Source organism: Lottia gigantea, assembly GCF_000327385.1.
Source record: "Lottia gigantea unplaced genomic scaffold LOTGIsca_13, whole genome shotgun sequence".
Lineage (NCBI taxonomy): Eukaryota > Metazoa > Mollusca > Gastropoda > Lottiidae > Lottia > Lottia gigantea.
The window spans coordinates 925,252-942,567 of NW_008707425.1; the positions used below are offsets into that span (position 1 = coordinate 925,252).

General features: G+C 35.4%; 1 protein-coding gene across 1 annotated transcript; it reads left to right on the forward strand.

Annotated features, from left to right (window-relative positions):
• Window positions 1-5,788: 5,788 nt before the first annotated feature.
• Window positions 5,789-6,580, forward strand: LOTGIDRAFT_111245 (hypothetical protein; the record flags this gene model as incomplete). Its single annotated transcript, XM_009048899.1, has 2 exons — window positions 5,789-6,087; window positions 6,157-6,580. 2 exons carry the CDS (start codon window positions 5,789-5,791, stop codon window positions 6,578-6,580), a joined length of 723 nt encoding a protein of 240 aa, XP_009047147.1.
• Between the last annotated feature and the right edge of the window lie 10,736 nt (window positions 6,581-17,316).

The window sequence follows — 17,316 nt, forward strand, 5'->3', positions numbered from 1 at the left end:
TTAATGGTTACATGCCTGCGAAGGATCACATAATATTTGCTAACAGTAATTTATTTCCATTACCAACAACTTCGACCAGAGGTTTATTTTGAGGACTTAGCTGACACAAGGTTTGCCTAACTTTCAATACAAAATATATTTATCATGAGATATATAATAATATAGTCTGCAGGGGTGATTATGATGGATTTCAACGACTAATAACCGTTTGTGCCTCATTCAAATGACGTTGCAGCTGTCTCGTGACCGATTGAGATTCCAGTTTGCGAGACATCGACTTTTTGTGGGCTTATTATCAAGATTTCGTATCGGTTCGATTTTCACAAACCAAAGTCGGTAATTATCACAAAGTGGGCAGAACGAATGTGACAACCCCTCGAGAAGTAAATCTTGACGTCAATAAGGCGGCTTCTAGTTAAACGAATTGGGATGATTATCATGTTTTAATCTAGGAAATTGATTAAGATCCTAATTAAGTATTCTAATGGTTCACGTTAAACATTGATGAGTACATTTATCATGACCTTCGTATGACATTTTCAGTGGTAAGTAATTTGAGTATTGTTCGGTATTTGTCGTGATACTATGTTAGCCTATTTTACTTTTAAAGCAATGGTTTTTCATTTTCGGGGGTTGATTTTAGTTTTTGCATTTATGTAAATAGTCTTCAGAAGTATTGGATCTGTCCAAAAATCACATAGTCCCTTACATTCCACTTTCTTTGCAGGTCAAATAAATATTTTGCTCAAATTTGTGAAAACTATACATCAAAAGCCAGAAAAATGTTCCCTTTAACGCTGTAACTGAAAAATCCAAACTTTAATTTTTAAACATAAAAAAAATTCAAAAACATTACGTAAAAGCGGAACACACCTTTAACTACACAATTCACTTTTTATATATTTTGTTTACAAGCTTATTACAATGCTGAAAATTGGGATTTCCAAAAGATGGCTTTAGGAGAAAATACCATTCACGTCGCTGATTTATCATGTCTTAAATCATTCTTCGAAATGGATCTCTTAAAAGACGACTTTCAAAAATGGATCATTACGGATACACATGGATAGAAAGGCAAAAGTTTCGACGGTATTATGACTGATTAGTTTAGCGGAACAATTCCCGTTATTTGAAATCAATTTATGACTTACTCTCGAAAATGACGAATATATCACTGTAAGATCGAATAAATAGTCAAAATGTTTATAATTCAATGAGGTCATAAGCCTAAAGAAAACGCCAGACTGAGTTCCGTGATCGACATTGTTTCTGAGTTTTAAACGTGTCAGTAAAGTGATCTGATCTGGCATGTTGTGATTACAAAAATCACGACATGTATTTACATTTACTTACATTGTATACAAGTGTTTCAGTTTACAATCCAATATCGGAAAATCTAGGCATGTGAGAAAAGTATGCCACGTCTTTGAACAGGATTAACAAATCTAATTATATCATAATATTTGTCATCATCTTGTGACTTCCGTTGATGTCTTGATGTTTGTCCCATGCCACTGTGTTCGTCCGTTGCAATTATCTGCAAACTATAAGTGACTTACTAGGTGTTGCCATTTGAGGGTTGGAGTGGTGATGTAGACAAAGAGTTGGTTCTCATTATACCAAATCTAAACTCGTATTTACAAACGTATTCAATTCAGCTGACCATTGAGATAAGACTATATATTGTTGAAAGTTAAAATTGTTCTCTCGATTAAAAGTTTTTCATTTTACCAATAATTGATGACAACCCTAGTTACTTATATATAGTATAGTAGATTGTTTCTGATGCACAGTAGTATATAAATTAAGTAAATAATAAAGTAAATAACAAAATAACATCTTGGTGTTATTTTGTTAATTTATATTTATATATATATATATATATTTCATGGCATTTTGGACTCCAAAATTGTATATGAAAGTGACTCTATGAGATATAAAATCTCGCTAGAACAATAGTATGACGTGACTAGAGGGTTATATTGTAGATTAGCAACCTTCTATAGAAAATATTACAATAACATACTTATATTGTATTTTACTAGACCAAAATATTTCCCAATATCATAAACTACATTATTAACATTTGCTTTATATATATTTTCAACATTCCTTACCACATAAAACAAAGATTTAAAAGAAAAGTGTTTTTACATCCATTAAGAAGAGATCTCTGGTTCAACTGCCCTCTTTTTCAATATTACGAACTCCAAATAACTCATCATGGAAATCAGTTGCATTTGAATTTGGACAAAATTCATTTTATAGTAATTGAGTATCGGTTATTTTTTCTGTTGACTTTTTTTTACTTTCTTGAAAGAAAAATAAGTCTCCTTTAGGACACCCCTTCTTGTGGTGTGTACGGCAAGACCGGTTTCGTTCAAGTTAAACTCTTCAGGGGCAACTCAGCAAGAGTGAATTTTTGACCTCAATTTATGATAAAATAATACGGAGGCGCCTTGCGGAACATAGCTTTCGACATTACAGCTAGCGTGGTTGAGCACGCTTGTCGTGACGATTGGCAGAATACTATCAATCACGCCCAGCACCCTAAGCATAGTACGTATGTATCATTTTATATTGATGACAGACACGTCATATACTATTGTATTCTCCTAAAACAATTGGCGGAGATTCAAAAGTAGTGTTAAAGACTTTGTCATGAAGATACCCACAGACTACATTTTGCTGTCACTGGTTAAGCTTACTTTTATTATTTTTTTAATTTACAAGAAACCAGTCGTATCCAATTTGCCATTCTATCATTGAGCCGAGTGACGCGAGTACGAGATATTCTTGGTTCATCTTGTTTGCCCTCGACATTGAGTCTACTTATTGCTGTGGAGTTCAAATTAATCGCTAAGAAGCTTAAATTGGGCAATACTTCTGTTTAAAGTAAAAAAATCCTGCAAGTTTGTATGATGTGCAGATGTGAAAATATTTCAGAAAAGGTTTGTTTAATTTAAAATTGACTTTATGCTAAAGGTAAAAGCATTTTGCAGCAGTTTGCTGGTTTGTGCATCTGACTCGCCACTGAAGACAGTGTACACACTGATGAAGGACGTTGGCGGTTAGCTTTATGGACGGATGGTAAATGTGAAACATAAACCAGTAGGTTAACAAGACAGCTGACGGCAGTTATTGCTTATTGCTTGTGGTAGCATGACACCTGATATTTAAAGCACATCAACTGGATACAGGATATACAAATGTAACTACAATCAATGTAGCATTTGACAAGATAAAGAAAAAGATATCAGCCATGTGGAAGATTAATTTTAAGACTAAAATGGCGTTAAATGGCGTTGACATCTTGACCTTGTTATCCGATGTTGAATGGTACAAAGTACTTGATGCCATTATTTGGAGATCTGTATTTGACTAAATGCCCTTTTTAAAATAATAAACACCCTGACAGAAACCGTTTGCTAAAAACAAGACTTTTTGGAGTCATATTCTTCCTCCCTCGTAAATATAAATAAATATGCTGTTTTTCACTGTGACTAGGTCGAACAAGATAATGTGAATGTAAACAACAACGAATTGTCAACGATAATTAGGAATAAGTTATCGTTATTTAACAAGAGACATTTTTAGATTGTGCCACATGACAAATTACAATTTAAAAAAGCAATTTATAAATTACAGCTTATACCTAAAGCAGTGAACGGAATTGTGTAATCTTGTGTGAAATGCTACCATTTAGATTTTTAGGTACCTTCGCTGCCATGAAAAATGGTTCGTTCTAGCATGGGATTAAAGCAATATATAGTTCTGTGTCGTTATACAAAGACTTGCAGCGACCAATGACTTGTGACAGTTCCACCACCTATAATCGAATAACCTTTCAAAGATCAACTCTTACAATGTCTCAATAAACTATTTGTTCCAGCTTAAACTTATACCTTGGGCGTCGCCTTCCCGAAATATGAGTAGTAGTTGTAAATATTTGCTTTTTTAACAACCAGTTGATTTCGCCTATGTTTTACTCCAAACTCGATATTTTCATTCCGAAAAGTGATCTTGGCACCTGAATTTCAATCTTGTCTTGCGACGTTTCAGCATCAAATCATTATGACTAGTAATTGTCTGATCGGCAAAATAAAAGGAAATCTAAATATGTGAATAACCACAATACTGTCACCTTGAACCATATCGGCGTATTTTGTCTTCTTATATTTGATCAATAACTGCTTGAAGTAAGTAGCCAAAACATCGATAAATATGAAGCATCCATGAATACTTTCTGTTCCCAAATTTTGTATAGCATAATAACTACATAATTCTTGTTCAAATGGAATTTGTTAATTAGGACTAAGTTGTCTTAGCAAGAAAACATGCAACTATCGATGCGAACAGACAAGCTTAAAGAGATGATAGCAATTCTGTGAAGAGGTTTGTATCCCTGGAGTTTCTATGACGACGATATTGCTGGTTGTAGAACGAGATGAGCTATCGACCAATGAGTTTAAAGCGTGTGTTATATTTATATACACCTTTTGGATTGTTATACTATTCAGTAGTTGGAAGATTGAGTTTGCGTTTTCAACTACTCTTTATTGAATGATACCAGAGGTCTTGTAAACGGTAGCGGCGATGGAAATTATTTGCGTACAACAATAGAGACAGAGAAGACAACATATATATCGTGTTTATTCTCCTCTCTGATATCGGATTCTATTTTCATCAAATTAAGAACGAGAGGTTAATTTAATCAAGTTAGATCGTCTGTTTATTCGGCAAGAATCTAATACCAACACGATATTAACGGAGTTAAAAGACGTTTTTTTTTGTCTAAGAGGATTACATGAATACCAATCGATCGGTGAGAAGTGAAAGGGATAATAGTGCCACAGCAGACAGCATTCTCCTTTGAAAGTTTTTCGAGTTTACAGAAGGAGATTGGTAAAGTATAAATCTATTATGAGAAGAAGTCTTCAATTTTCAAAGAAGATGGATTAGTTTTTAATGCATGAGCAGTAACAATCGATAGCATATCAAACGAGCCTGTAGTAACCAAGGTAGTCTCCTGTAATAGACAGCTTTATCAATATTTCTCGTTTAAATTTAGAGATCTGTCTATTCGGATAAACATTGTGTTGGTGGCAGGTTGTTTTATAATTTTGTTGCAAGTCGTTCCGGGTAACTTTTGCGTGACATACGTTTCACCCTGTTGCTGTATATCTTTCGTTTTCTGTGAAACAAAAAACTGTTTATTTGATGTTGTGGTTTTGTAAAAGAAAAAGACTACACACAATTGTAATTTGAAACGTTGTATATTTCAGGTTTACTCTTGCCAAGAAGAGACTAGGCCAATCAGAAGAAAACTCATAATAAACGATAAAGGATTCAACTGGCAGTGTTTTATAGCTTCTTGCCCGTCCTTATCAATACATCATTATCTGTGCTCCGGATTGATTTCCAGAATTTCCTCTAGATCGAAGAATATCTCGCAGCTGTTAGCAATAATTTCGTTTTTAATTGGTAATTTCTCTCCTATCATAACATTCCAATTAACTTCATAAACACTTCTTCAATTAGTTTTATGAGTGGAACGCGTTAACAATTCTATTCATAAAAACATTAGTGAATTACTTTGATCTGAACTGAATCTATGTTATATTGTCAGGCGTATACAGCACAAGTGTTAGATTGAATTGTGGAGAACTAAATAATATTTATTATATATACTATATATTGATTAGTGCTTCTAAAGTATTAACATTTCTATTTCAAGAGGAGCATGCTGTGATTTAATTAACCTGTTAGCGTAACATTCACTACAAATATGTCGAGTAAAACCAATTCTGTGGAAAAATCTGAGATCATAGAACTCAACGTTGGTGGTGTATTCTATTCAACAACAATTGACACCCTATGTAAAGAACCTATTGGGCTTTTAGCTCAAATGTTTGGTCCGAACTCTGCAAGTAATAATGTGTTGAAGGATTCAAAAGGAAAATATTTCATAGACAGAGATGGTGTTTTGTTTCGTTATGTATTGGATTATCTTCGCAATCTGAAAATAGTTCTGCCTGAAAATTTTCAAGAAAAAGAGAGGCTGAAATATGAAGCTGAGTATTTTCAGTTACCTGATATGATGAAAGCGCTGAGCTTAGCCCGGTCGCCATCATCTGCTGCACTTTCCCCATTAAGTGCCGAAAATATTACGAACTATTCGCGACACAATTTGCCTCTTACTGGCAAGACACCAGGCTATGTTACTGTTGGATACAGAGGAACCTTTGCGTTTGGACGTGATGGACTTGCTGATGTTAAATTTAGAAAATTAAGTCGTATTATTGTATGTGGTAAGGTTTCAATTTGTCAGGAAGTTTTCAAGGAGACCCTAAACGACAGCAGAGATCCTGATAGAGGAGGCGTTGACCGATACTCAGCTAGATATTTCCTTAAACACACTTTTTTGGAACAAGCTTTCGATTATCTCCAAGATGAAGGATTTCATATGGTTGGATCTGCAGCTTCTGGAACTAATGGGGCAGGTGAAATGAAACCGGGATTGGATACAGAGGAAGCGAAATGGCAACATTACAACGAATTTGTTTTCGAGCGTCGCTGAAATTGCTGATGGTTAAATGGCTGCACATGGTACACATTTTAAGTTGCACACAAGTGTATGTGTTACATACATATGATATGATCCGCAATATTTTAATAATTTATGGAATATAGGTTTATGTAGTGTCACAAACATTCCAAAACAACACAGTGTGATCATATCTTTACTTCAGTCGAATTATTGTGGGTTGTGAGAGAAATAATGTCATAACACATCGTTACAGGATGACCGGACATGTTTGCGGTTGTTGTAAATAAGTTAAATGTGTGTATACAAAATTAATATATACAGAATAATAAAGGAATACCGTTATAGTATACTGAATATATATATATGAGTGTATATATATCATATATATTGATGTGTTCCAGTTTTCAAATTCAATAAAACGTCCATTCATTTTTCCATTTCATGGATAATGGTTAACTAGAGATCGGACATGAAAGTTTTGTAGATATTTTGTGAAAATCATATTTGTTATGCTTTAGACTTAACTTGTATTTATGTGCATTTATTTGAGTAAAATGTGCCTGTCGTGATAATAATATGTGCTTTTAAAAATGCATTTACTTATGCAATAGGAATGATTCATAACACAGACAAACTCGGAACACTTTTAACTTATGAACTAATTGGATCATAGTATATATATATGTATATGTTGAGTCAAATTATGATGAATTACTTCAGTCGTTTCTAATCGATATTTTCTGTACAAATATAACTGGAATTTGGTTTTTTGACCAAAAGGTAATTTTTTTCTCGAAATTTTATAAGTATCTGAATTTGAAAATACCCTTTAATTAACTATAATCTATTGCCGTCAATTTGCCATACTTTGTAATTCAAAAAGACAAAGAAATCTGTCGACATTTTTTATTGGAATATTAATTCTTTGTACTTGAATAATTATATTTGATTAATGAGCGAAAGTTATGACAAGTGGTAGTGTTAGTAGTGTATGTAATTTTTAAATCCCGTTTCTTAAAGCAACGTGGTTGAAACACTGGTGATGACTTTAAAAATACATGTTTTTCAGATACTATCGTCATATGACGGCATTTTACTTTGTTAAAACTTTATGTTTAGTTTATGGGAGTTTCTGAAACGTAGTATATTGATATTGTCATATTAAATTTTGAGAATTTACTATTTTTGTTATAAAAGTCAGTTGAGGCCTAAAAGTGTCTGTGACAAAACAAGCCATAGGAGTTCCAACAATGCCATTTAGACGTTAGGTGAGAACTGATAAAATGGCAAAATTTTAAATGTATATGTAACATTGTTTAATACAGTCCCGTTATAGTATCTAACCAGCGAACTTTTTAGCAGAGAAATGATTCGCATGGAAGCTATTTAAAACCTGCGCTGACTGCCATTGAATATTGTAGACTCGTAGAAGAATTCAAATAGCAATTTCATTTTAAGTTCTGCACAAACCACATAAATCAACATGACCAAGCATAAAACCATAATCATAATGTCGTAATACGTCCATGCATTGATTCTTTTTCTTGGGTTTACTTTTACAGAATACAAAAGCCACGACGTTCTGAAAGCTAATGTATACTATTCTTATAATGAATGAACGAATAAGATGCCAATACACTGTCTACAACAGTGGTAGCACGCGTGCAATATGGTCACTCACTCAATTTTTAATTAAGAACACGCCACACTATATTACCATTATTTCATGATTAAGCAAAATGTAACTTGCAATCCATTCTAATCGTCAAAATCCTGAGCCATTTCCGAGAGAAGTAGTTATCTCTCTTACAATTAATCAGATAAGATCGTTCAATCTTCCTAAGTTTTATCTAAATGGTTTCAGCCCAGGGTAATCTTATTCTTTTGTTTCAGTTGCTTCAAATTATGTCAGTTCGATGACCGAATGGTGAGATGAAGGAAAACTAGATCTAACTGCCCTGCGCTGAAGGGACATATTCGCAATCCGTTTGAACAATCGTATCTGAGTCTCAGACCAATCCCGAAAACCTGTCCCTCTAACAGTTGATAGAAAGGCTACTTTCTCCGGTTGAAACATAGTTAACGTAAAGATCGACGCACATACGAGCCATCAGCTCAGGCATAATTCATTCGTGCACTTCTCAAGGCGATAGCTTCCGTGTGCGGGTAAATTTATGTAAAGTTTTGGTCATTCATGGCGAAAAGTTAAAAATCAAACATGTTTAATAATATTTTCCACGAATGAACAAATGCTTGTGTGCGCGCGTTACTAAAGCTATCTGTATGCGTATTCACTTGACAACTCATAATGACCCATGCAATTGAATTTGATGGATAGTACTTCTTCGTCAGCCAAAGAACATAACCATGTGTTCATTCTTGGAATAAATTATCAGACACGTTTGATTTTCAATGACCAAAATCTTAAATAAATTTACCCGCACACGGAAGCTATCGCCTTAAGGAGAAGTGCACGAATAAATTCTGCCTGAGCTGATGGCTCGTGTGTGCGCCGGACTTTTTGTCATTTTCAGTTTACAGTTCATTTTGTTCGAAAGAATAATCTGAACTAGGGACGAAGGCTGGTCTCTTATCTGTTTAAATTTTTATAAAAAAAAACTCTCAGCTTATGTGCATTGAAAGGGCAGATTTGCTAACCGTGTAACCAGTCGTACCTTGGTTTCAGAAACGGGACTATCTGCCATTAATAGTGTTCACATCTTGCCGTCGAAATTTGAGCCTTCAAATCCACGTGTGTTCAGTATCATCAGAATTTGAAAGTTGAATAAATGATGACTCGTCTTTTCTTGAGACTCTGCCAAATATACATATAACTTGATATTTCTACATTGAGGTATATTTGAAATTCGTGTAGTTCTTGTAGTTTCTAGTGTCTACAGACAATATACATAAAATATTCAACACTCAAATCAACGCTCGAAAATGGTGAAGGGCCTTTAAAACTGTAATCTGCATACATAAAAGAAAAGGAAATTAAATGGGATGGAGTTTCATATCCTACTGCGCATTCCCAACTAACGAGGGATCTATAGGACATGGGTTTCTGGGTCTTTGTCCCGTCCGAACAATTTCCCTCATCGCACCCTGCATGGCGTTGCCTGTCTTCATTAGCCCACATGGTGCAGAAAAAGTAGGACGTAAAACTCCATTCATTTCATTTCATGGACACTGGGCGGACACTAATGTATTATCTCGAACCATGCTGGGGTTGAATCCTTACTATGAACCATCAGTTAAGAGAGCAAGCTACAGCGGCTCCCAGCACACTGCAGGAAAGTCACCACGATTTTATATACAGCGTTCGTCTCGGACGAAATGAAACGGGAAGAATTTTTTTATATTCCTTTTTTACAATCTTACAAGTTGGAAGTGAATTTTTATTATGAGACATTATGTATAATTCACAATTACGGGTCGCCTTCGTACAATAATCGAGATGAGAGGTTAAAAAACTATAGTCTCACGAGACAAGTGATTCAGACAAGTTTAATGTTGATGTGAGAGATCTGCCTTTGTTTCCTTAATGTGATTTGATTTTGTGTGATACGTCGCTGATGCAGAATGTAATTATATACTATAAAGATAAGTCCGGTATCTCCGGGGTTGATAGTTAATCACTACTTTACCAGAGAAATATCCGTATCACCAGTCACGACAAACAGTCATGTTTGATAACAAAAATAGTGTTCAACAATATATATCCAACAACAATTACAGTAAGAACAAGATCAATCAAGACATACTAAAGAAAACCACACCAATTGGAAGTTGAAATGAAATGAATTTTACGTCTTACCTTTCTGCACCTAACGGGCCAATGAAGACGGAAACACCATGCAGTGTGCAATGAGGGAAATTTTGCAATGTCGGCGGCACTAACCTACTTTTTTTTTTTTCCAATTGTCGAGTGATCTTTAACGTGCACAGCCTGTAGTTCATGGGGTCTCGGTTTATTGCCCCATCCGCACGACTAGACGCTTTTTTATGTTGGACCCTCCGACCTACACCACTGACAAGGGGAAGTCGGGTTAAATCCGAAAATTCATCTCGACCTTGAATTGATTGGAATTGAACTTAGGATCTTCAACGTAGCGAGCAAGGGTCAAACTCAATTTGACAATTAAAAGTTGGCAGAGCATAGATAATTCATACATCTGACCAAATGTTTTGAAATTAGACGAATTATATAGATGATTTCGTGATTTTCACATTAAAGCAGACAATTGGAAAATTTTACTGTTTTGTTCAATGGTAATTTTTCATATTAATTCCTTCAAATGCAAGTCTATAATCTCATTTGCTTTACCAAATTCTTTGCATTTGTTACCCATGCAGTTTTGGGTTTAGTAATTGTAATTCAGCGCCTTGGCGGTACAGATTTCAGAGAATCAGTTTAGACCTAATGCGCCCTATGATTGTTAGGTTTGATACTATGCTGTATGCGTCAATTACGAAACCAAAGTGGGTGCATTTCTGGTTTGCTCAAATTCAGATTGTTTCAAATACTATTTTCAGGATGTGAAATGTGCATCTTAGACACGACAGTAACTAATCGACGTTCAGAACATAATCCATGGCTGTCAATTTTCGCTTCAAGAAATTGAAACGATGTATAGTAAAGCAGAGATAATTATGCATACCTGGGTCCATTTTTAGTAAATAGTAGCTTACACAGTAAAAAAAGGAATTAATCAGCATTAGCTAAGCCGAGCTGACAAACCAATCGCAGACTGACTTTGACCAATTGCTAATAGAGTGGGGAATGGTCTCAAAGATAGCACTGTCCGCCAGTCATATAGGTGTTATACCACATACATAATTGCGATGTTGACTATACTTGTGGCCACGTATTCTCGAAACGATCTTAGCTCTATGATGTTCTAGGGTTTTATATTCTAACATTGATTCTAGGACATCCTAACGCTAAGATCGTATCGAGAATACGTGTCCAGGAATACTTTTTGCCATGGGAAATTATCAATTTGGTGAAATTTTTACTTCAATAAAATCATTGCCCTACTCGCAAACAAGTATAATAGGGTAAACGCTGTGTGGCGATAAAAAGTTAATGAAGAAATACATATATATTTAGTCCCGATTTTATGGAGGTGCTTATACGTAGCTGCATGTTCCCTCAAGCGAGAAAATATTTGAAAATGGTGATAATATTGTAGCCTGTTTTGAGTAGATATTCATTGGGATGTACAACTGGTTGGTATTTGGGATGTCTTATTCTTTATTTTCTTGAAAATGGATGCCACGTTGTTAATTTGGCAATACTTATAACTTATTTTAACATTACCATTGCTTTGAAAGAAATTGAAACGTGGTTTTGATCGTTATCGAGCAGACATAAGACATACAAGAAGACGCATTCCGCTCATTAAGCCACAAGGCAAAATAGTTCATTTCTCAATTCACAAGACTTGCCCTTAAAATTAACACAAAAAGAAGATGGTGTATTAACATCATATTTAGCTCCTAATGTAGGATAATGATATGCAGCAGCCTAATTAAAAATATTAAAAATCTTGTGGAAACAAAGACTGTTCTGTCACATTCCTATGATTAACATTATTGTTCTGGGTCGGTGTCATTACTGCCTTGATACACTACAACCGTGTGTGTGTACGAACACAATTCCATAGCTCCACAAAATAAGAGCAACTAACTAAATCCAAGTATACATTGTAGTTATAGCTTGGAGCTTAATGAAAACAAGTAGACGTGAAATAATGAATATCGAAAACAATATTCATAACTATGCCAATAAATGAAAATTTACCGGCCATCAATTCACGTTGTATATGCATCTTTTACAATTAGTCGCTAACTTGAGGTTCGAAGTCGAGCGAAAGACATTGATGTCGCATGTTGCCCCAGCACAACTTGCTACGATATCACCAATCTTGCTACGAATTGTTAAGTTGTGTTCGCCGAACTCATTCAATATTAATAGATTGCCAGCTCTTGCGGTTTCTGAAAATCAAATCTGACTATCTACTGTTCTTACTGCTGTTGAAAAGTTAGCCTAGAATCATAGAATTCATGTCGATACGATTCTCAGTTGAATATTATCTACCATCGGATTTGTAGCTAAATAGCGCCATTGATATATTTTTGACAGTTATGCTGACAGGAGATGGATGCGGTTGCTCATTGTATCCCTTAAAAACAACTGAAATGATTTGATGTATACCAGTGTAGTTATAAAAAGTTGTAACAATGATAGGGCATGAATAGTTTTATCACACCGTTAGTGTATTATGATCTCCATTACACCTGCCTTTTAAATCAATAATCATGCATAATTAATGTGGTATCATCTAAACATTCCAATGAATTAGAGCGATATGTAACAATTCTGTGAATAACTGCGTGTTGGAGAAGGCCTATTAAACGGTGTGATTGATCTAAATACTTCTCGAATTCTTGTATGAAGCAGTAATTGAGATACATGTAACTCTATCGCAGCTTTCATTTTATACTTTTGAAAGTAAATGTTGAGCATGATTTTCGTAAAGTTTGAGCGGTGCGTACTTAAAGTTCAACTAACTCGTAGCTTTGTATAGAAATAACTAATTTCATGATCTAATTGATCAATTTTTACGTCAGTTTCATTTTTTATTTTTCTTATCGAGACATGTTCTCAGGACGCACTGTTATTAAATAAAATTCAAAAGAATATATTTTATTTTTAGATTCAAGTTTCTCGAATTTAACCTGTGTATAATTTAAATATACTCTACAGATGACATTGGTATCAAGTTTAACACCCCCAATATTACAAACTCCCGCTTCCTTTGTCAACGTTAGAAGCGCACACCTGTCAATTCATGGAAAGGGCGTCAATAGTTTAGGAAAGATTTGATTGGTCGCCGCCATATGGTTGGTTGGTAGATGATGCTGATACCGCCATATACCTCACAGCCGTATATACTGCACCGCATTTGTCTGTTATACTTGTTGTACAATGCTCTGAACTGATACTCGCTCGTAAGCCACTGCTAGAGTACCCGGAAACCAACGACGGCATATCACTCACCATACAGAATGTTTTGGCTCCACCCACGGACCACTGGTATACGATAATGGAACTAGTCTTTCATTTTATAAACAAATCTGTCTTGAACAGATAGGCTAAGTTTTTTTTATACTCAAAGTTTCTTACCACTTTTTAATTATATCCAATCAATTTAACAAGTTTCATTGCAGAAACATCAGAGAACATCTTTCCACCTTTTGTTGAAAGCTTCCCCCACCCCTTTTCCTCCCTCTTTTCTCACTTCCTTTTTTTTTCTTTCAGGCCTTCTAGTTTTCCAACAGATAACAGATAATCTAACCAAACCAAACCAACGACTACCATCCGACTACCAATCAACAAGAAATACCATAATCAGAACGAATTTGGAAGAATGAACGAGATCGAGTAACTCACGCCACACCATCCAGGGCCGAGTTTCATCGCCATGTCATTCGACCCGACCAGACCTAACGAAGAATCAACAGCCAAACCAACAACACAGAATCATCCAATTTGAACCAATCCAACTACTACGACAACCAACAACTACCTAGTTTGCGATATCAGCATCCGCTGGAAGCGAACGTTAACTTGTCATCTACCTACCTCTGTTGTACTCGAGATACGAACACACTGATTACTACTGTCATCACCTAACCATCTCAATATATAGATATAGAAAATTATGAAAATCTTCAAACAAAACTCAGTGTGTAGTATTTTTATTGTGATGTATATGAGCCATAATATTTCCAAATTCACTTAATGACATCTTCTGTATAATTAAATCTTTACGGATAATAAAACCTTTTTGTTGATTCCGGTGAATTATTTTAAGTTACTCTATATTTTCAAGAATGAAGTTTTTTATTCCGGTTCTATGTTTAGAGCGACACAAGTGTTAAGTTTACAGACGTTCAGCAAGATGTAATTTATAAATTACCGGATTTTTTGTGTTCAGGTCTTTCCCACCAAGGAATGTCACACAACTATCCACAATTCGTCTAGTTTGGTTTCGAGGATGCACTGACCCAAGTCATGGCCAACCGCTATCGTTCTCTCTAAACAAGACAATTGTCCTACAGGAATAATATACTACACAATTATACAGACTACAATATTGTACATGAAATGTATATACGAAAGAAATAGAAATTGTTGTACACAGTGTAACACATCACTAAATTACTAAACGGAATGAACTACAACGTGAAAATCTGCACAAACTTTGAAAGGTGCCACTGGGAGAGATAGTGCTAACCTGAAAACTGCTGGAGATGCCCAATAGGATATGTTCAAACTACTGGGATATCTTTATGATATTTCTTTAATTTACACTAGAAGTTATGATGAAAAGTAAGAAACCTTTACCCTTCGCGCTGGATTATGATAGCTCGTTACCGTGTATGGCAGATCATCATTTCACATGGGCTTTTGAGAAATTCCAATCAATTCTTTGATCGATTTTAAAAGTCAGTATCCATGCACCTATGTTGACGGGTGCAACAGCGCTCCGAAATCAACCAGTGATTCGTTCGTTTATCTGTATATGAATTTCATAGACTACTATAAAGAAGGCCGGGAACGCTTCGGATTCCCCATGTATGCCGCATGGTTCGGGGTAAATCACAATAACAAAGTGGCAATGGATAAATTTATCATACATATGTTTTCATTGCCGGACATGTATATCTTCACAGTTAAACAGATGTTAGATAGGGTTCGAAATCCCGTTCCATTGTCAGAATTCCATAGGCTGCCATCTTCACAATGATCCTCATCTACACAGAACCAATATTACCACCTCTAAAAGTGCCAACAATTAAATTAAACTACCAACAGTTTAGCAGCAAATGATGAACCAGCAACAAAACGACCGCTTCAGCAAACGACACAGTGATCGACATTAACAACCACTTTTCCTGCCCCAATCTACCAAGTTAAATCCACCACCACGATCAGCATTAGCAGTTAATGTTAGTGGCAAAAGCTAATAGAAAAAAACAGACAGATCTCTATTTACCCCACCACAAGCCGGATCTGAGAGCACCAGGGAATCACGACGGTGAGTACCAAGTCAGACAAAACACATTTCCTCCAAAACCAATCTACTTAACTGCATCTTCTCCTCGACGACGCCACGTGACCAAAACTCCAACTCAACGAGAATGGCCTACTACACATTGACAGCGAATAATTTTCTCAACAACACAAACCCCTCGAAGACAAACAGCCCCACCGAGATTATATCGAACAACGACACCAAGACCCCAGAGTGCACATCCCAACCCCAACTAAAAAACAACCATTGCTTCTACCACTGACCGTGTTCAACGAACGACACCCAACGAATTACCCAGGGTGTAGAAACCATCATAATTTCAACAATATATACACAAATTTTAAATGAATATCAAACAAAGAACACCATCACTCACTGATACATCAAAAGGTGGGCAGTGAGCTTAATGGATGGATGATGATTATTGAAAATTTTAAAGAATTACCAAAAATGCTCTTTCAAAACCATGAAAATATCATCAAGCAAAACGACCATAAAACAATGGGTCAAATGGAGTAATACCTGGCGTCCCCACTCTGTCATAAAAAGATTTGCGTATGAGGGGATGGTAGTATAGTGATACTCATATTAAGGCTAATCCTTCAGGGCTAAGAAATATTGCCCCCCCCCCCCCCTCCTTCCTGAAAAATTATGATGGCTTGAATGTCTTGTTGAGCCGAGGTTTCGTCCGTTTTGGATTTAGTTTGAAAAACGACGGACATTTAAAGACTTTCCTCCGTCTAGATCATGTCAAGAACCATAGTAGATTCCAAGGAGAGTTGAGTTCGGAACACTTCACTTATTTGCTTTAAACATCCTCATGTTGATTATCATGTGTACTCATTAGATTAATACACCAAATCTCATCAAGATCAATAGGCAAAATCAGGGAAAGGTGACCTTTCTAATTGAACATTCAGAGTCAGATGATATGTTAGATCATCTGGAAGTGTCAGTTACTCTTAATTGATTTCATAGATTTGTAAAGCTCATTTTATTTTATGCGTGTTGAAGATCAAAAGAATCCTTATGGGTAGCTTGGAATTAATACTACTCACTATATATGATAATGAACACGATATAAATTGGACTTCGGCGTTCGAAGTAGATAGATTTACGATGAGTCTACTTTGAATAGTCTCAAGCGGAATTAAAAGCTATGTATTAATATACATTCGTTATTGACATCAAGAGCCATTGAATGGAATGCAATCCTGATGAGATTGCCAAATGTCGCAGTTGTCACCGCCTCGTCGCACTTTTTATCACCTTTTGTGCTTTTCGGAATATTCAAATGTTATTTCCTTATCCTTTGTACACCAGATCGCGTTATTGTTGTCGGTATGTCTAGCACGAAGCATTGAGTTACCTGAACAAGTAATATGCCATTCTATTATGTAAAAAGCTATATTAGATCTGGTGTGAACTAACAGACAAATGCTATATATTTAAAACGTCTTCTTGTATATTAAACCCCCATTAATACAGACTAACTAAGAACCTTTTATCAAATGAAAGCGTTAGATATGATGTAGAGCGATACGTACATGTATTGGATGAACATACGCATTGCGGGATTTGAAATATACATTGCTACACATCCTATACCAACCAATTCTTTGTATCTGATTTTCACATCAGGTAGCTAAAGCTAATAAA